The sequence below is a fragment of the Harmonia axyridis genome, chromosome 6 (assembly GCF_914767665.1).
Source record: "Harmonia axyridis chromosome 6, icHarAxyr1.1, whole genome shotgun sequence".
In the NCBI taxonomy this organism is placed as follows: domain Eukaryota; kingdom Metazoa; phylum Arthropoda; class Insecta; order Coleoptera; family Coccinellidae; genus Harmonia; species Harmonia axyridis.
The window spans coordinates 22,975,393-22,996,774 of NC_059506.1; the positions used below are offsets into that span (position 1 = coordinate 22,975,393).

Consider the following 21,382-nt stretch of genomic DNA (forward strand, 5'->3'; position numbering starts at 1 on the left):
ACAATCAGACAACCTAACCTAACCATGTTGGGAACATGTAAAAATTGCGTATACTTCCTCTATCTATGTTTATTACTCTTAGTTAAGCCCTAACCGCATTCTGTGCCAAATTTGGAACATGTCCTTTTCAACATTTTTTAACAGGGGAATGATTTGGAGGCGTAAACAAATTCTAATCTCCTTCAGATTACTGGAGTAAAAATATATGAGTTAAAGTAATCTTCATAATGAATTCACCAGCTTCCACAAAAAAAAACTAGAGATAAACTAAATAAATAATAATAAACTGCTAATTTCCACAAAATTTTGTGGAAATTAGCAGTTTATTATTATTTATTTAAAATGAATTTCCATCAAGTGAAGACAGAATCAATCAAATATATAGAGATAAACTATGTCTTCTCTAGAAATTATCAAGGATAAAAGATCGACATACTTCTCATGACATAGCACTTTAAATATATGTACCCATCTTTCATGAAGATGATGTTGAAGGTAAAAACCTTGACTCATCTTGTTACACCTCCAAGAGATCCCACAATGTAAAAAGATCTCAACTGCTGTGATTGATGGATGAGAAGCTTAAAAAATCAAAGAGGCTCACATTTTTGACAGTGAAACTTACAATTTTTCCAATGAGAAAGTGTCGAAATTGCTCATTGTTCGTACTGCAAATTACGGAAATGCGAGAAGACAATGTATCGTTAAATTATCGACGAAGACAAGGTCTCAGCCAGAGGAGAGAAACTCGAGAGGATTGTTGTTAATCCGTTCAATTGGTGATTTTAAATGTATATCCCATACATATTCATTATAAGTATATACTTATAAGATAGCAGCGCTTAAGAATTCAAACCATATTAGACTCCTTTTAGTAGAAAAATTAAAAAATTAAAATAGACCTGAATGTCTAATTCCCAAACAACCTATAGCTTGTCCTTGGATAATACCATTTCTTATACACTCCTAGGCACAGACCCCTTCAGTTATTGGTTTATAAACTCAAATAATAGACTTTTGGAAATGTTTGAGAAAAAAAAATTGTAAAATTGTAAATTTTTGATATAATCAATGAATATAATTTTGGTCTGAATATTCGATTGAAGTTTTTTCCAGCTTCAATTAGTATCAGTCAAAAATGTTTCATTGTTTTCCATCCAGATTCTCCTATAAGAGTCCTAGGCCTCTGTGAGATCGCTCACAAAATTGGTGCTTGTAGAAAAACTTAATATCTTATTGAAGGAAATGTTTTTGAAAATGGTTTCAATTATAATTTAAGGACGTGAAAAAGGCGACCAAAAAAGAGTCGGTAGCTTTTGGTTCGTTATTTCTGATGATAAACCTTTGTTTATCATCAGAAATAACGAACCAAAAGCTACAGTCTTTTTTTTGGCACCTTTTTCACGTCCACCTTTCGCGTTTCAATTTCAAAACGTCTGGCCGAGTTTGACGAAATGAGTTGCGCCAATCCATATCATAACTCGAAGAAAGAATCCTCAGCGGACTGTAACGATTGCATTACGATACGGATGAATCATCGACCCCGAACGATACGAAATAATTAGAATGAATTTCGCGGAGTTTCCGTCGCGGCGGCAGCGTCACACAACCTCGAAAACTCCGGCTTCATATTATGTATAGTTTCATCAACACGAAGCGAGAAAAAAAAACAATCGGATATTAGAACAGATTGGCACCGTTGACAGTCCGTGTGCGTTCTGATCAGAGGATCGAAAAAAATATCACGGTTCGTTCAATGTTACCAACTGCGAGTAATTTTCTTTTTTAGGGAATGTTAGCGCCCAAAAGGGAAAAGGGATTTTTTCTCTCTAATTCTGTGGCAAATACGTTCATTCTGCCATACCTTGTAGGTAGAACATCTCAGATTCAGACAGATTTCAGCATATTTAGGGGTTCACGGTTTGACTTGATATTCAAGCTACTTGACTTGAGCTTGACTTGAAATCAACTCAATGTCAAGTATTTATTTATCAAGTACTTGACTTCACATTGCAAAACTACTAATTGACTTGAACTTGAGTTGATTTCAAGTCAAGTAGCTTGAATACCAAATCAAGTAGCTTGAATATTCAGTCAAGTAGCTTGAATATCAAGTCAAGCTGTAAACCCCTAAATAAATTATACAGAGTAATTCACCGCGATGGAAAACTAATCATAATTTTGTGGTGAAACTTTCATGTTGGGGTTTCAGACAATGATCTTTTCCCCTAAACTATTTTCAGATCTCTACAACTTCCAGTTATACCGGAAACAGACCACTACTGTCTTATTTTAAATGGCACACCCAGTATATTCTTGCATCATCAGAAAGTTTTTTTGATGACAATTTCGGCAATATTTTTGAATATTTCTGCAGAAAAAGTTTTCTTCAAAAAAACCTTTTTCATTTACGTTTCTGCAAATACCGAGTATTATATGAGTGTTTGCGGTTTGGACCAAAAATGTACAGGGTGGTCATCAGAAGTTCATGAACTTGGACAATTCAAATTCAACAAAACTCAAGATTTTCAAATTAAAACCTCTATTTTTTATTATTTCAGTCAATTCTTCGTATAAAAAGAAGGGGGTTACTTGAACAAACCCTATACCTAAAATGAATACTGGCGTGGCCACTGATACACAGTAAAAAAAATTTCTAGTTCTAGCATTTTACCGAACTTGCAAAAAAAACACATAAACCGAGCAGAGTTTGACGGGGTTCAGTTTCTGGATAGACGACCGCTCTGTTTGTTCCTCAATTAATAAATCCCACTTGAAATGTTAAGGGTAGATGCAAATGGGTGCGAAAAATATCCTGCTTCGTTGAATGTCAACTATATGACGTGTATGGGACGATTTGAAAAGTCCGCGCTGTCAAAAGACTCGCCTAGCCGCCGGCAAATGTCAGAGGCCAGACCTTCGAAGCATTGTTCTAGACCAGTTCGTCATCCCACGCAATTAAAATTCACACAAGTGAAAGCCTTCGTCATGTGTATCAATCTTCGCATAACCGTAATATGCGGTCGGCGTATAAATAAATAAACGACTTCTGATGTGACATAACCTAGAACTTTAAATGTACCTGTCGGATAGGCCTTGTTAAAAATAATTAATTGGCAGTTATAGGAGAGTTTTCGGGGCCCCTAATGTTGTGGAAGGTTTGCTTTCTTCCGAATATTTCCGTTGAAAGTGAAAGGATTCGAAAAGAATTTGGTTAAGTTGGTTCAGATATAGATTATCGATTTTTGCAATTAAAACCATACGCAATGAATGGTATTATGATGGTATATTTACGAGTGTATAATATATGTTGTTTGGCCAGGAATTCAATTCGGGTTTTTTCGATAATTTTATTCTAATTTAAAGAGAAATTATCTTCTTCGTTATTTTATTATTATATACGGAAAAAAAAAGTTGGAGAATTCGATCGATTTTCAAGGTTAAAATTGAAGAAATCAAATTTACAATCATTCCTCGGAAACTTGGTCAGTATAAATTATAAAAATTAAACAAGTGCTACTACGATGATACTGAATTCAATAGAACACCGCAAAATCCTGGCCTCCGCAGTTTCCAAGTTACGAATTTTTGAATTTCTATTTGGATATCAGAATCTAGGTTCAAACCCCGTGACGTGATATTCATTATATAATTTTTTATTCATACTAGTTAGTATAGACAGCGTATGATGTAAGGAAAAATAAAAACCATAAAATTTGAATTTTTTTCCATCATATGAGATAATAAACGATTGTGCGAAAGGTACACTTTTTTCTTCGCATCAACTTCGTAAACAGGTTGTAAGAAGTAGTTAGAGAAGTCTCTCGTCTCGGTTTAAAAGCTAGAAGACCACTTTTTATCCGTGAACAATACAACACATCCTGAGGCTGAGTTGTTCTCAACCCAAATATTGCAACGAGGTAATGTCAAGTGCATCTCATCGCATTATCAGGTTCCAATCATCACAACCGTTCGATTTGCACACTTGCTTGAAGCGTTTTAGAAAGTGACGCGGGTTCCAAAGATCAGAGTTCAATTAGGTTTAGGTATTATCGCGTTCCCAAGGATTCAAATGTAATCCTAGAGCATATTTCCGGGGAAGCTAAAGAATACCGGTAACTCATACCAAAACAGTGGACAAGTCCGTATTGTATTACACAAAAACAAGCTAATCTGCAAGGTGCCAAGTCACTTCTTTATTTTTTACTGAATGAATGGGACAACAGAAGTATATCATTACAGGATATCATTTCATGAGGCAATCTTCAAGATAACACAATGTTCCCTTATAAAAATAATTAAACTAAACGTTTTTGATGATCACATAAACTCAAAATTTGTGGAAAATGTCTTACGACATTCAACAAAAACCACATCTGAACTTCAATGAGATCTACCGCAATCAAAATAATGAAAACATTAAAAACAGTGGCACATTTCAATTCACATCAAGCAAGTCAAAAGATGAATGTGCAGTCCTAGTTAAAATACCATAAATCCCTTTGAATTTATATACCTATTTCATTAAATTCTTCATCAATAACTTTCCAATGAAATTAGTACATAACTCAAGAATAGTTCCATTATTGCTTACATAACATAATACGACATTAAATTCTCCATCCTAAAATAATATTCAATTTCACACCAAAAAATTAATGAATATACTTGTCAGGCTTCAATCAAATTAAAACATAACATCTGGCGATCAAATAATCAATTTGGATACGATTCCTTTCATCCCAAGAACTAAAATTTCAACCATTAACTACCTATAATGAATGTGTTTTCCAATAAAGACCGAAGTTAGAGCATTTTATATTTCTATGGAAAAAGTAGGGTAAATATTACCTAACCTCAACATATTATAAAGTCTCTGTTGTCACTGTTGACTTAATTAAGTTATAGGTATTTGATCTCATTAAAATATTATCTATTACGACCCACGCTGCTGATAATCTAATTCATTACAGAACATCAGACACATGTTCATACCAACATATTGGATTTTACATTAAAGATATATTTGGGAAATTAAAAACTTACATCATGATGCTATTTATTTGTCTATAAAATAGACACCAGTAGGAAAACATATTCAGTGAAACAGTGCAAAAATTGAAGCTCTCAACACTCATTATCAGAATAAACAAACAAGATTAAGAAATATAAAAATCGCAAATTCATGCAGAAGAATGAATATAATTTTGGACTGTGAACCTAGTAGTTCACCTTACACATTTGCACTTTTGCTGAGAAAACATTAATGATTAAACCTCAATATCTAGACCATAACGAATTCAAAATAAATCATTTGATTCAACTCTTGTTTCTCTACATGTTGAATATACTTTTCCGAAGTGGACAATAAGACACATCCATTATCAATTGAAGAAGTCATCTTAGTAATCCTCAGTACAAATATACGCAATTCAGAATATATGTTCAGAGAATCTCTTATTAATAGAATTAAAAAGTAAACTTTTTTCACTAATCATAATAAACAATACTCAATGCCAAGCACATCACACACAATATACATAAACGAGGATTTACATTAATGAGACCAATTTTGATAATAACAATTGTAAAAATATGTATTACTCACAGCTCTTCTCGCTGGCGTTGAGACAGAACCATTTTCATGATAAATTTTTCCGGGGCTCTTTTGTCAATTAATAACACTTTAATTTATTAGCATTCCCTAAAATAAAAACAGATAATCAAATAAAAATAGTGAAAAAAGTTATATATAAGCAAGTGGTAATTCCATGCGATCAAAAATTACCCGAACCTACATATGAATTGCAAATTCTGAGAAGAGTGGCAATTTGAAATATATTTGATATTTTAGGAATTCAAAACAGTATTTTATTGATCAAAACTTATGAACTTTTCAAATATTTGGTTTCAATTCAATGCAATGAAAAGTGCATCTAGATATTGAAAACATTGACTAATGAAGTCAAGGTTAGGGAATACATTTCAAGTGTTAAACACCTATATTACTCATATGAACAGGTGTTTCAAAGTGCTTACAGGATGCAAAAAATTAAATCAAGTTTAGCTAGTGTACGAAAATTGAAACTGTTCAATGGAAATTGTGATGAACTATTCCTCAATGTTTACATTGAAGATTTACAACACTCAACTTTTTTGAATTGGCTCTTCAAGCATAGTAACATCCAACCATAGTTTCATTCTGAACAAGAAAAAACATTTATTTTGAAACTTGATTTAAATACCTGACCATTACCATCTATAGAAACAAGTTAAAATTTGCATATTTGAAAACCATATCGATATAAATTCATGACAGCTGACGCGGGCGTTCGATGATAGAATTATAAAAAAAATATTGGGAATATTCCAGACATTTTCTTGGAATTTCCATCCCAAAAATCAATAATGAATACCCTTCAGCCATGTTGGTGAAATTGTCATCCGTAACAAAACAGAAAAAACAAAAACTACAGAGCTGAAACTGTAAAAAATAATAACTTCATACTCACAAGTTATTAATTTTGCTGTAAATTGTATCCAATCACCGAAAGACACAATATTACCACGTAATAAACCTACAGATTTACAGAACACAGTTAAGAGCTTCTTGGAAACCGAACTCGAACTGTTATAGAATAGAGAGAGATTGCGCGACAGTTCAATAGAATAAGGATGAAGAACACAGAACAAGTGAAGGATTGTTTTGACAGATTGAAATGAGGGTGTGATTCGATGAACTTTCTTGACATTTGTCATTGTTGCCAATATACTCTTAGTTCATTCAGTAATAATGGGAGAAGCTTATCTCTGATAATATGGTAATAATTATATTGTTTTGAATGAGTTTATGTGATAATTGAGAATACTGGTTGAAAAATTCAAATATTACTACTACTAATATTTCAGAATCAATAGAATAGCATGTATCGTAGTAAACAATTCTGGGAAATATGAGGCGTATCTACTACTCAAATAATATAATGAAAAACAAATAATTATTTAAAAATAAGTTATATTTATACCTTCCAATAGAATGTTTAATTGATAAAATTATTGAGAATAGTAGGACAGTGTTTTCTTTGTCAACTAATCATAATTTGTTGCTGAAAAGCGCAATTATTTTTAAAAATCATTCTGTGAAAAGAGCTGATGTTTCAGTATCTTACTTAAAAGAAGACATAATTGACGCCAAGCAAGAAAATTTTTGTTACAAAATTTTCATTTCTGTAATCATTTTCAGATTTTCAATTATTCATCATCTTTATTTTCATCACTTCGTCTTGAAGATACATGTATATCTTCATTTGCTAAATCACTTTCATTTTGAATATCTTTAATTTCCTCCTTTAATTCATTTTTTGGTGTTTCTTTTATGATACTTTGACCATTGTTCTCATCTTCATTTGTAGATTCTGCTTCACTAGTTGATTCACTTTCTGAATCTGAAGTATTTTTCTGAAGTTTAATTTTTTTTCCTTTTTGCTTATTTTTCCCCTTTTTCTTCAATCTCTTTGCTCTCTTCTTGGCAGTTTTAGCTTCTGCTAAAAGTCGATTCTCTTCTAGTTTTTTATGATATTCTTCATCCAATCGTTCCTAGAAATTTATTAGAATTTATGAATACTTTAAGTTAAGTTAAGTAATTATATCATACCCTTTCTCCTTTCTCTTGCATATACTTCTGTCTGGCATATTCTTTCCGCCTCAAATGTCGATAAACGTGAAATTCTCCTGAACCAGCCCCGGCACTAGAACCCATAACATTTCTTACAAAATCTGGAACTGCTGGTACACCTCTCGCTTTAGGTTTTTCTGGTATTACAACAGGTTTTTCCTGAAAATTTCTAATATTATTCTGAAGGGAAGCCCCAAAAGTTCAATATGCAATTGTAAAACGAAAGAAATAGTACTTACAGGATTTTTCATCAACTTTTCGAGTTTCATTCTCTGTAAATCAGTAGAATTTTTAATAATAATATGTTTTGGTTTTTCTTTAATGACATCTTCATCACTATCTATATCCATTTTTATTGTTGACGTTTTACAACTCCTTCACATCTATTTTATCTTTAGAAATTCGTTTTGAATATTGTTTATTGAGATTGAGATTGTTTATCTCCGAAGCTCATTCACCAATCACCACAGAACAGAATTTATTTATTATTACTCTATGCTATATATGTGCTTCAAATTTGGTATTTTTTTGGACTGTGATACTTATTTTGATAAACGAAAGCATTAGTGACTATGCAATTGAATATACCCATTTCTTAAGTCAATAATAAAAAATTTTCAAGTGAATATTATTATTTATTTGTGAATTGTAACAAAGGAACATAGAAATAATTTCATTTGCTTTCTCTTTCGATAATCTTCATCCTTCCAAGTTCCAATGCTTTAGTTTTTTGCATTTTAATCAAAAGGAAATGTCAAATAGATTTGAGTTCAATAAAAATCCAAAAATTTCCTTCTTGATATCTGTAAATATGTAAGTTAAGTTTGATTACGTTACGCAATATTTTACTAACTATTGAAAAAAGAATATGAATGAAATTTATTTGGTTTAGAATTCGATTTATTATCTTTCACACCTACTTGGTTTTATGACATTCAATTTCAAATGAAATATTTATCATCAATTGTTCCATAGGTAAGTTATATTTGCAACTAATCATTTTCCGTACCTGCTAATTCGATGTAATACTGAAGTGTAGATTGATATGGTCATAAATAAAGTAGTGGCAATTTTCCTTCCAAATTCATTGATTTCTGAAACCACCAAATTTATGGAATGCCATTCTTCAGATGCACTTCAAATTACTGTTTGTCTAATAATTTATTATTGTTATTTATGTTAATAGATAAACTACAAGATTACATGACTATTAAGTATATATATCATTTTTATTGATTGAAGGCAATGGTTGTTGTTAGTGATAATTGGGCAAAATATGTATCAACATTTCCTACCCCTGTAATGACTGAGATGGAGATGATTATACCAAACAATGAGATAAAAATGACAGCGAAGGCAGTGCTCATTTGCAGGCAAAATTCGCACCCTTTTCAGGATCGAACTCTTATGTTAGATGAACCTGTTAAAATAGGACGTTCTGTGGCTAGAGCTAGAGCCAAGGCAAATAACGCTATATTTGATTGTAAAGTTTTGTCCAGGAACCATGCTCTACTGTGGTATGACAATGGAAAATTTTTTTTACAGGTGAGAAATTATGATTATTCTCAACTTGGTTTTCTATGAAGGATAACATTCATATTATTGATCCTTGCCTGAATCAAAGAATGTTGAAAAATGAATTTATTCCATTCCGAATTGCATCAGATAATGTCAAGTTACATGAGTAATGAAAGTTTTAATATTGTGAAAAACCTAAGTATGTATTGTATCGGATGTACCAAATTCGTTATCTAGTGAGGGGATCTCAGAACCTCTTTGAGCTAGATAAAAATGAATGGCACATTTTTGGGATCAATTTTTGAAAGAATTAATTTGGTGAACACCTCAACCTCATAAATTCAACTGTTTTCAAGCTTTAAGAGAAAATTTACTGAAATTTAGTAAAATTAGGGAATTTCCAAAACAAACCTTCTTTTCGTCACGTTTCTCTTTTTTTTTTGTTCAATTTGTGTTAGTGAGACCGATATTGTAAGAAGAGTTAGTTACCATAGTCACCTAAAGAAGTCAAAAGATAATTTGACGAAAAAATTGTTGTTGTGTAATCAATAAATATAAGCAGAAATACTTCTTTTATACTTTTTAATCATATTAGGAAGAATTTCCGTCAAGTAGAGACCGAAACATTAAAAAAATAATGGAGAATGGCGTGAAATGAAAAATTCTCATAACTTCTTCATTATTGGTGCTATTAACATGAAACAAACACATCCTACAGGGATTTTTTTTAGCAGAATCCATTGGTGTAATAATGTATTTTTTATTGCCATTAGTTTTGAATTTATAATACAAACTTGTGTTTTTTTAATTGTGAACCAACAATTTCTATAACAAATAAAATCGCTTAATTTTTCCCTTTTGAATAATATGTAACATGATATATGAACCTCTTATTAAACTATAAAAACCATCAAAAGTTTCAGTTTCATATGACAATTCAACCAAGTGTCCATCTATAATAATCTGTGAACTTCAGATAATAAATATCTCCGGATTTAACACCGTTAGATTTTTTCAACATTTTCAAATTAATAAATGTTGTTCTTTTAATGTGACCAAAGGGAAAAAATCTTAAGATGTTAAATCCGGAGACCTTAGTGGCCACCAAATATTTTAATTATCTGAAGTTCACATATTGTCATAGATAGGCACTTGGCTGATTTGGCATGTAAAACTGATTTGATTTTTATAGTCTGATAAGAAATTTATATATCATGTTATATATTTTTGAAAAGGGAAAAATTGGGCAATTTTATTCCTTATAAAAACTAATATGCTTATCATTTATGATATTTTAGGATACCGTAAGCAGCAATGGAACATTTGTCAATAACCACAAATTAACATCAGACACAGATCATCATGAAGTTAGCTCAGGTGATATTGTACAGTTTGGCGTCGATGTTGTGGAAAATAACAGAAAAGTTACCCATGGTTGCATTATAGCTACTCTCAAGTTATATCTGCCAGATGGAAAGGAAGCCAAAGCTAGTCCCAGTATAGAAGAAAATAATAAACACGGTATGTTAATTGAAAAAATTTTACAAATTAATCAGGGTCTCAGGCATCACCTTCTCTGATACTTTCCTTCTTTTGGTATGAGTACTAACCAAAACAGAGTGTAAATTAATTATTAAGGTGTTTGTTCAGATAATTATAAAGCAAAATACTATGCCAATGTTCTGGTGCAGTTTGAAGTAAAGTCTTTTTTTTTTCCTTTTTTTTTTGCACATACGGGCTTTTGCCTAGGTGCATCTTTATTTGAATATTCATTCTGCTCAAACAATTGTATTGTTGTTGTTTCTTTTATTGATTGTAACTAATGAAGAATAAAGGAATTCGAATTGAATTGAATGGGAGTAGCCCTGCACAATACATTATTTTTCATTTTCTGTGTTGATGCACTATTATCTTCTGAGAAGAAGTAATTTACAACAAAATTGGACTAGTAGAACATGAAATATTTCTCTTTTGTGAATGCACAATTTGCATCAATTTAAAGTGAACTCAAATTAATTAACAGCGAAACATTAAAATCCTAAGAATTTCACATTTATATATGCTCAAAATGCACCTAAATTTGGAAAAGCATTTCATTCAAATTGGATAATTGGATAGAAGCAGAAAAGTCAGACAAAATCAAAGTTGTTGCAATTTGCAAAAAAAATTTAAATGAGAGATCATCAATTTTTTCATACCAAAAGTGATCACAAATCTTTCCTACCTTTGATAGACTCAAAAGCAAAATTCATTTGTGGACCCTTTGTTAAGATCCACCGTCTTGTATAAAAAATTCCCACACTTTCAATGAAGACCTAAATATATTCACAAGAATTAATTTCAACACTTACAAAATGCTAAGTAATTCGATACCATTCCCATGGGTCTATAATTTCATTTCCACTTTCTTCTTTGTTGATGTTATCAAACCAAACTTCATGATACAATGAAATTCTCACAAATATTTCAACTGAATCTTGATATCTCAGTGCTCCAAATCTATGCTCTACTTGTATTTTTTTTTCAAATTGTCAGTCATTATGTTTTCAGTTGTAGTTAATTTTCGATTGTAGGAATGGTGCCTCTTGATGAACTGTACAAACTGAATCAAATCATTCAAGATGCTAGTGACCGTGAACAATGCCTGCAGAAAAAACTTGCCAAACTTCAGTCTATGTTGCAGACTGCAAAAACTGCCACTAGTAGCTGTTGGGCTGCTTATGTTGGTGAAGAAAGGTTATTATCCAGAATTGCTACGTTAGAAACTCAGCTATCACAGGCCAACAAGAATTGGACCGAGGACAGGTGCAAACAAGAACTAAACAAAATCCAAGTGAGTTTAAATTTATGTACTGAGTGGATTCTTAAAAACTTGCCATTGACATATTTCCAAAGTTATAAGATATGTATAAAATATTTATATGTATTAAATATTGCAATAGTATAGAGGAGGTATAATGATGGCACCCCTGCTTTGTAGCCAACCCAGAACAAGAAATTCTAATTGCAACTCCCTCTCAACAAATTTTCGGCCTCCTCAATTTATTTTCATGTGTATGCTCGAAATCTATTGTTCACACACGATTGTGAATTGAAAAGTGGACATAATAATTGTCAAAAACATGATGAAAAACATTCTGAATAATTCTTGTAGACTTCACTTATATCACTTATGGCCGACAAATGAAGTGATGATTAATATTGCATTTAAAATTTTACCAAATACATAATCAAAATTTACAATTTTTTTCTCTGCTTTGCTATTAATCATTGTTGAGTATTCTTTACGAGCTCTTGTATCACAAGTAGAGGGTTGCCATCAGCTTTTCATATCATGCCAGAATTTGGGCTTTCGTTAAGGTGGCATAATTGATTTTGAAAATTTAAAGAGCATGTTATAATCACAAACCTCATTACCATGGACTCCTTCAAATGAAATTTGTATATTTGAACAAATTTGCATAATGTTTATTTTCAGCTGAAATCACAAACTTATATTAAATTCTGACGCATGCGTTTTTTGAATGTCAAAATACCAGAAATTTCATATCAAAATTATAATTTTCACATTTTCAAAATGTAGAATAGCCTTTGTGAAGTAATGAAATGTTATTTCGCCTCGTTCTATGAACCTAAATACTGTTAACCTATATTCTGCAAGGTAACATCGATTGTCAAAGTTCCATAATTAAAAATTCAAATCAGTCAGATAATACTATCTCAGGATTTGTATTTTTATCTGGGTACATGCTGAGCGGACCCATAGAAGCCACTATCGTGGTTAAAGGGGAAGAAGATGATGAATTGTATTTTCCTTGTGAAACTTTGACAATCGATGTTACCTTGCTGAATATAGGTTAACAGCAGTTTAGATTGGCTGTCAATCATAGAACGTAGAGTTAGATAATATTATGAGACTCAGGTTGGCCATGTTGATAGATTCTCTGCTTTCTGGAATTGTCAGAATTTTCTGAAAAAGTTATTATTTGATACGATAATAGTATCATGGATTTGTCATGTGTTTAAATAGTTATTCTGATATCCGGGATGGACAAAAATCCAACAAATCAAAGCTGTACTCAAGTAATGAATGGTCATAAGGAAATCAATGGAGATTTTTTTTCCCTGAAATTAAAGATATATATCACTGTTGTTTTATCATTTAGGATGATAATGTTGCATATCAAGTCGCTGCCATAGAAGCATTGGAAAAACTACATAATGAAAAATTAGATGCAGTTGCTTATGTTTCTGAAATGGAAATCAAAGAAAATATTTTACAACAAGAAACTAACCTTGCCAAAATACAGGTTGAGGATTTACATAAAGAAATAGATGTAAGTAAGAAGTAATAGGTTACAGAGTAATTGTTCACTCAATTATTTTTTGGTCCTAGGAGTTATTGAGGAAGTTCATGGAAGAGCAGAAGAAAACTGAAGAGTTGCGCAAGGAATTTGAGCCCAAAATCAAGGACTTACAAAAACAACTTTATGATAAACAGGAAGAACTGAGTACCTTAAAATTAAAATTCTATAATAAGGATATTACTACCAGTAATAATATGTTAGAATTTGATGTTAGTAACTTGTTCAGAATTTTTGCATGCTTGTTCTTGTCATTTCGAAACTACTAAATAGATGGAGATAACAAAATCTATTTTGTATGGAAGAAAGAAAGACAAATGAATGTTTTTCTTGCATGATTTGGTGCGGATTTATAATGAATGGCATAATACAACTACCTCTTCCATTGACTTCACCCTTATGGAGAGAGGGGTAAACTCTGAAATTTTAATTGGAAACCCCTGTTTTTTATAGCAGATCCGTATTCTACAGCAAAAAATACGATTTACGTTGGAATTTCATGTGAATGATTAATGAAACGAGTACGTTAGGTTTGTTCAAATAGAAAATTTAAATTCGGTGAAAAATTGTTCGTGCCGAACTTTTGAATTTTTGGTAATTATTTACTTTAACCAATACTGCTCTGAACCGGATAAAATATTCCAGACTTACTAATTTTGTGGTGTAGATTACGAAGCGACTAACTCTAATCGCCTTTTGAAAAAAAAAACAAAAATTACAAACACAATCAACAAATAGGTTAAAATAGAAATGAGATTTGATTGTCCCCACACAAGGTTGAAGTAAATTGAAGAAGTTTTAGCAAGGTTACCTCAAAACCATCAACCTTTTACTCGAAACATTTTTATATTGGATGTTTCCTTTCAGAGATTTTCAACTGATTCAACTAGAAAAAAATCACCCGGTATTTGGTTATGTAGTATCCAAAGGTGCTCAAAAGCTACTGACTTCAAGTCCGTACATTCCTTATTTTTTCAAACTTATTGCTCGTACTGTGAGAAATATTATTCCTCACGGCACTTTGCCCACACCATAGAGTAATAAACATAGATAGAGGGAGAAAACGGAATTTTTACATGCCCCCAACATGGTTAGATTACGTTGTCAGACTGTGATATATTTTCAAATCCACAATTATACTATATCATTATGAATGTATATTATATTTGATGAAATATATTTATTTGAGTGATTCCCGATTAAATATGCAAATTTGAATATTTGGAATCCGATATTTTTTCTAGTTGTCGAATTTATAATAAGCAGAATATTTATTCTTTTCTGTATCTACCTGTTGAAATCCAAGGTTTGGCAACTTTTGCTCTCCTAATGTCATCGGTTGTTTCACGTCGTTTGCGCGCTTGAAGCTTGTTTTCTGAATTTCTGATATCTTTAGATATTTATTTCAATATATTTTGAGTTAATATGAAACGTTTATTCACTATTGGACATAAGAAGTGCGTTCTTTGTGGAAAAACTCGCGAATTGAGTGAAATTCGTATCATTGGTATGTTTTCATTTCCGCGTGCTTCATGTCATATTTGAAAGTTTATGTTGGAGACAAAATTTGCTTACTGAAAATGACATATGCTTCCTCTATCTATGTTTATCACTCTGAGGCCCACACCTCCCTTGATAGACCAATGAAATTGGGCTTTAGAAAAGTTTCTATGGAAACACAAGAAATGCGTAGATACTGTCAACGAAGGCCATTTTGAATTGAATCAAGTACATTACTGGTATTATTTGAATTGGTGCAGTTGTAGGAAAATTATGGTGTGCACCTTGTGGTGAAAGTCCTTTTTATCAATCGTGTGCTTGCGGAACTTGTCTTTCAGGCTTGTGCCACAAACTTCCACACTCATGAGAAAAGTTGAACTTTCTCCACTTGTTGTATACTATTTCCTTGAATCCAAACTGTGAAAGGTTGATATTTGATACAATTAAAATTTCAAGGCGAATTTTCGTTATTTTTTCAAATGTATTTTCCAAAATTGGTAGAAATTTGATGCGCCAACAGCTAGACACTGGGTTGTGTGCCATGTATAAATATATAATAACATGTTCGCTTCTACTTACAACGTTTTGCGGACTATCAAAGAGAGAGAGAGATGTTGTGAGGGATGGAATAATTAATGGCAAAATATACGAATTGGTTATGACAATAACGCGTTTTTAATTTTTTTCTTGAGAGCAATATTTATTCATTTGAATGAGAAGAGTATTGAAATAGCGAAATGAATGATTTTCATGATATCCAAAATTTCTTTCAGTAAAAAGCGAATTCCATTGAGTCCTATCTGAAAAAAAAATTTTTTTTTAATGTCTATTCCAGACTTTTCAGAAAGTTCAGTATATGAACAATTTTATATATAATTGAATTTATATTTGTTATCATGTAACTACAAGTGTAACTTGACTTTAGAGAAAGTGGTACTTTTCCTAACATGGCAGGACATTTCAGCCTTATGCTTCGAAAGTGTACATATCCTTTACTCAAGAAAATATATGTTATATCAAGTCATAGTTACTTACCCATGAAATTTCACTCCCGATCTTACAACTCAATTATAAGCTGCACACAAAGAAGGTACCAACAAACACTTAGTATATCGTTTAAGAATCGGTAATCACCACAAAGAACACACACAATAAATTCACGAAACCAATGTTTTGCCATTAACTATTCTACCCTTGTCACAATATACTGATAGCAATTATCTCTCACCCAGTCCATATTATTTTATGTCTATGGTGCCACGTTTGTGGACTGTTAAATAAATTTCATTTTTCCAGATACATAGTTACATAAATCCACTAAATGAAATGAAGAAAATTAAGGAAGAGATTGATAATGAAAAACAGAAAGATACGGATAACGACAACAGCAATGACCAACAAAATGACTTTAACCTGACTGTACGTTATTGAGAACCTCATAAAAAATGAAATTTCAATACCGTTCAAGAATGTTAATTTGTACTTGTTGCAGGTGGGTTCGGGTATGGATGATGAGAATGATGAATACAGTAACCATTCTGAAACTGAAAGTAATGGCACCATTTATTTGGATGATAGTGAGACTACCCAATTTTCAAAGAACCAAGAAATCCAAATCGAATTGTCAGTTGCCGAAAATGAAAAATCAGAAAAAGGTGTTAAATTTGATGTACCTGAGGATGATCATAATGTAAGTATAAGTCAGAAATTAAATTATTACTTCATGGGAAAATAGGAAACAGCACTGACTTAGTCATCATGGGATTTTATGTACAGTGCATCCCATTTTGGGTAAGGCAGCCAGGTTTCTCGCTTGTTATTTAAGATAGAGCCTTGCGGTTTTCACATTCCCGCCCTACTTTTTCGTGAAACTCAAGTTGGTCTAATCAGATTTTGCATAACTGTTTCCATTCAAGAGATACAGGGCGATTCAAGAAATTGATACTTTTCGGACACCTCCTTTATCTCCGAAGTTATTAGAAATAAAGCTGAGATGAAAACTCAGCTGAATCAGAATTCTGCGTAGAATCCAGTGGTGTACTCAATTTTTTTTTTCGGGGTATGGCTTTGAAGATTCAAGACAAACCTATATTTTTTTTAATAGAACACCCTATATATAATTACTTCGTTGAATTCGTTATTTTTTTCCCTTCAAAATGGAAAATGGACAGCAATTTGAACAGTTTAATCTGTAAGATATTATGCAATGTTCATGAATTTTTGTATTATTTATTTGTTGCTATTAGGTAGGTACCTACGTTCTGTTTTTCATGTTAGTGATGAGTGTATTATCTTTGTTTGCTTACTCTACTATAAATAAAATCACAAATGAAAATTATCCAATTGATTCTTTTTTTATATTGGAAATCCATTGCCCGTTAACAGAAAAAATCATCATTATTTGATGTTTTAGTGTTTTTTTAACATTTCTGAACATCCTACCTATATATACCATACCCCGAAAAAAAAAAAATTGAGTACGCCACTGGATTCTACGCAGAATTCTGATTCAGACATAGTTTTTATCTCAGCATTCTTTCTAATAACTTCGGAGATAAGGGAGGTGTCCGAAAAGTATCAATTTCTTGAATTGCCCTGTATCTCTTGAATGGAAACAGTTATGCAAAATCTGATTAGACCAACATGAGTTTCACGAAAAAGTAGGGCGGGAATGTGAAAACCGCAAGGCTCTATCTTAAATAACAAGCGAGAAACCTAGCTGTCTCACTCAAAATGGGATGCACTGTACAGGGTGGGCAAATAAGTGAGGTAAGCGGCTCCATCTTGCGGTAAAAATATTTACCACTAAAGTGTACAAGAAAACACTGGAAATTGTTTTGAAGTTCATACCTCTACCGCTAGCTTAATAGAAAAATTAATTTTACTCGAAAATGTTCCATATCAAATTGAAACAAAAAAATCATCACTGTAATCCTTGGAAAATTCTGTATCTTTTTGAACTGTCACTTTCGATTTTATGACATCGAATAAAGGTAGGGGAAAAGATCGTAGAATCTAGAAAAAAAAAAGGTAATTCTCATCGCCACCATTTTTCTCATAAAAATCCCATTAACTCATGAACCATTGAGTTTTCAACCAAGGTATGACATATTGCCAAAATTTTCGTCAAAAAAGCTATCTAATGATGCAATAATATACAGGGTGTACCATTTGGAATAACCAAGTACCTACTACTTTTTGACATGAGCGGCAACACCGCAGCACTGAAAATATTTTAGATCAATAGTGCAGTTGTTCTTGTCTAAGAAACCAAACTTAAAATGAATTCTTGCTTTCTGTTCTCCGTAAACATCTAACGTATCATCGACCGTGATACACGTTCATCATTTATTCATTAGAATTCAGTAGAGCATATTTATTGTTTATTACACTCCACGTTTCCTAAATCACTTTTCTATTCAAAATTTGAATTCATTAAAAATAATTACACTTAATACATTTTTCCTTCCTTAAAATACTTAAAAAAAAAGTGTGGAGTGTTCCACACCAAATCTCTGAATATAAATTCAACTGAACACTTGAAATTAACTGACAAAATGAAGCATTGCAAAGTAAATGAAGGATGTAACATTATGTTATTATTATCCATTATGTTCTGAATTAATATTTAAATTTCTTACAGAAATGCTCGGACGAAACAGAGGAAAATGAAAAGCAAAACGAAGAAGAACCTATTGAAGAGAAAGAAAACGAACTTGTGGATCATATTGATTCGAAGACTCTGAAATATCATTTTCAATCTACCCAGAACGAATTGAAAAAGAAGATCGAAGTATTAGAGCAACTTTGCAAATCGCACCAGGAGAAGAATGAAGAAGTGAGCGCCTTGTATGAGGAAGAGAAAACACTTCTGTCTAAGTTTGAGGCAGACAATAAAGAATTGAAAGATGAACTCAGCGTCTGTAGAGAGAACTTGGAAAGAAGTCGCAGAGAAAATTATGATTTAAAAAATGAGGTCAATTTTTTGTTGGCATCGAAGGAGATTGGTGCTGGAGATTCGCTCACTGAGCCATCAGTGGAAAAAGAAAAAATTACTCTTGTGGAACAGTCTTCAAGTGAAAAAGTTATTAGCTATGAAGAACTTGTGGCGGTAGAGGAAGAATTGGTTTTATTAAAAGAACGTTTCTCTCAAGTTAACTCGGAGAAAGTAAAACTCTTGCAAGATATTAAAGGACTCGAAAAAGAATACATTTCTGTTAAAAATCATTCGCATAATATGACTTTCTTATATGTTGCTCCGTTGGTGCTCATTGTGCTTTATCTCCTAATGAGCAATATGTTTTCCTGATTTACGGCGATCCTTTTTATGTTCTTCTATTTTTCACTTGAGTTTCTCATTAAAATAATAAATAATACATGATGTATGCTGTGCTATATTTTTTTATATTTAAGAGGTGTTCAATGTGGAATATCTTTCGATAAAACTGTTCATTTTTATTATAAATTTTTATATTCACTATTTCGAATCGAGAATGTACCATTCTTGATATAGAATTGAATAATTAAAATCATTGCAAACATTGCCATAAAATATTGATTCTTTTTTGTTGAATTATGTTCTCTCTGTACTAGCAACAACTTATTCGACTAATATTTCAATTTCAGCCTCCAGTTTGTTGGACAAAAGGGTGATTATAATTTCCTGTTTTTTTAAATACATATTCCAAAAAAATAATCAAATATTCAACATTTTGATAATGACTGATAAATATAGATATCATACTGGAAATAAGAATAAAATACAACTACAATGCTATTTGAAATGTTAAAATAATCCTGAAGGCTTTCACAACCAGGTTGTTCAACAGAGTTGGAAAATTCCAGGTACAATGGTCTCGTGGATTTTTCATCTAAGGTTAAGCATTTTCAGAGATTACCCGAGTAGTAGATTGTGAGTAGACATTAGATTTCTCCGAAGTGGTTGTTTTTAACGGTAAAGATATTAATACTTTCTCCATTAGAGTCAGGAAATTTGCTTTATCCCCTTCATTTCTGATTGGTTTAGTTCGAGTGCCATTTATTGCTGAGCAACCAGTTCAGAGAAATCCAGTATTAAACCCAATCTCCTACAGAGGAACCTCTGAAGATGCTTACTGTAGTAGGACCATGATTAGAAAGCTCCAAGTTTCTAACGATGTTGGCAATAATAATCGCTCTTTCTTTTCATCATTAATTAATGATTAGAATATCAGCTTAACTCATTTACGTTATCATAGCAAGTTATGATGTTTGTGAAAGGAAAAAATTTCCACAGAACACCACAAATCTTGCAATATTATATTTAGACTTTTATTTCGTTTTTGCTCTAATAATTTATATCGATCAAACTTATTGTGCTCATCATCTCATTGCCATTTGAAGAGTTAGATTAGCTTCTTCACGTATTAGCTTCTTTTTGTATTGAAATGAAAAACGAGCCTTATTGCATCAAAGAAAAAATCTTTGAGAATGAAAATCAGAAAGGAAGATTTTTAGTTTGTCCATGTATTTTTGATGTTATTTTAGTTGTGATAATTTTATATAGCATGTTGGATGTTTATGTTATCTAATTTAAAATAATTTATCACTTTATTTATAAAACATGAGAATAATTAACATTGTTTTCTCTTTTATTGCTTATGTATGCGAGTGTTTTCCTAAAGCTATTTTCCATTGTTGGCAACAAACTTCGCCTTTCAAACATTGGCAGTTCAGCTGTTTGAAACAAAATTTTGCACATTTTCATGTAAGTGAACATTCAACAAGTTCTTCACTTGAAAGTCTCTTTGGAAGTAAATGTCCTTTCTCAGGTTTGTCATTTTGTACACTCGTAAAAAAGTTAAAGTAGTAAAAAAATAGACTGAAAATATGAGGTTTCCTGATTCTCAATTTGATTACAGCTTGAAAGTCTCCTTGTCTTCAATTCTCACAGAATTTGGTGTGCATTAAAGGCTAGGAAAAAATTTTGAAGATGACCTTGTGATTGAATTGTACAAATTAATGAATATTGTTATCTGCTCTAAAGTCTGAGGCTCAGGATAACTAATACTTTGAGTTTTCAGATCAGCAGAATGTAGTGAAAAGTTGTATTATTTATGTATTTATCTTTTTATTTTTCATTTCCTGATAGTGATATCCATAGTATATTTTTTGTTCATAATGAATGTGTATATACTCAATATCATAATTATTAAATAGATCCAGAAAACTAATCTCGAATCATTATTATTACTGCAAGTAAACCTTCCAAGTCGTTAGAGAAAAAAATTATTTTCACATCTGAAATTCAACAGTTTTTTAAACTATTAAGAAGTGTACCGTAGTT

The 21,382-nt window shown here is 31.7% G+C and overlaps 3 protein-coding genes across 4 annotated transcripts in view; 1 reads left to right on the forward strand and 2 right to left on the reverse strand.

Moving 5' to 3' along the window:
* The window catches only part of LOC123682985 (lissencephaly-1 homolog), a 60,025-nt gene extending 53,351 nt beyond the window's left edge, over positions 1–6,674 (reverse strand). The window contains exons 1-2 of the mRNA XM_045621859.1: positions 6,513–6,674; positions 5,609–5,704 (exon numbers count right to left, since the gene is read on the reverse strand). Of these exons, the coding sequence (XP_045477815.1) occupies positions 5,609–5,646 (38 nt within the window). The 5' untranslated portion in view covers positions 5,647–5,704; positions 6,513–6,674. The remainder of the gene's footprint in view (positions 1–5,608; positions 5,705–6,512) is intronic.
* Positions 6,675–6,998: 324 nt separating this feature from the next.
* Positions 6,999–8,148, reverse strand: LOC123682991 (PRKR-interacting protein 1 homolog). Its single transcript, XM_045621870.1, has 3 exons — positions 7,915–8,148; positions 7,655–7,834; positions 6,999–7,596 (listed from the first exon to the last, which is right to left on the reverse strand). The coding sequence occupies exons 1-3, from the start codon at positions 8,023–8,025 to the stop codon at positions 7,252–7,254; spliced, it is 636 nt and encodes a 211-aa protein (XP_045477826.1). The 5' UTR covers positions 8,026–8,148; the 3' UTR covers positions 6,999–7,251.
* Positions 8,149–8,344: 196 nt separating this feature from the next.
* LOC123682984 (sarcolemmal membrane-associated protein) lies at positions 8,345–21,269 on the forward strand. Of its 2 annotated transcripts, none has more exons than XM_045621857.1 (9): positions 8,345–8,488; positions 8,918–9,220; positions 10,492–10,714; positions 11,767–12,026; positions 13,360–13,530; positions 13,590–13,769; positions 16,354–16,476; positions 16,550–16,747; positions 18,701–21,269. In XM_045621857.1, exons 2-9 carry the CDS (start codon positions 8,921–8,923, stop codon positions 19,364–19,366), a joined length of 2,121 nt encoding a protein of 706 aa, XP_045477813.1. In that variant the 5' UTR covers positions 8,345–8,488; positions 8,918–8,920; the 3' UTR covers positions 19,367–21,269. The 2 variants fall into 2 exon arrangements, with proteins under 2 accessions (XP_045477813.1, XP_045477814.1); XM_045621858.1 differs by having other exon boundaries at positions 8,384–8,650.
* Positions 21,270–21,382: the final 113 nt, after the last annotated feature.

What these genes read in the sequence shown, in the direction of transcription:
- LOC123682991 (XM_045621870.1), bottom strand. Translation starts at nt 8,025, where the DNA reads ATGGATATAGATAGTGATGAAGATGTCATTAAAGAAAAACCAAAACAT. An exon ending in AAAAGTTGATGAAAAATCCT is followed by an intron (nt 7,835 to 7,914) that starts GTAAGTACTATT and finishes AGAAATTTTCAG; the next exon opens with GAAAAACCTGTTGTAATACC. An exon ending in TGCAAGAGAAAGGAGAAAGG is followed by an intron (nt 7,597 to 7,654) that starts GTATGATATAAT and finishes ATAAATTTCTAG; the next exon opens with GAACGATTGGATGAAGAATA.
- LOC123682984 (XM_045621857.1), top strand. Translation starts at nt 8,921, where the DNA reads ATGGTTGTTGTTAGTGATAATTGGGCAAAATATGTATCAACATTTCCT. An exon ending in AGAAGAAAATAATAAACACG is followed by an intron (nt 10,715 to 11,766) that starts GTATGTTAATTG and finishes TTTCGATTGTAG; the next exon opens with GAATGGTGCCTCTTGATGAA. An exon ending in ATAATATGTTAGAATTTGAT is followed by an intron (nt 13,770 to 16,353) that starts GTTAGTAACTTG and finishes TCATTTTTCCAG; the next exon opens with ATACATAGTTACATAAATCC.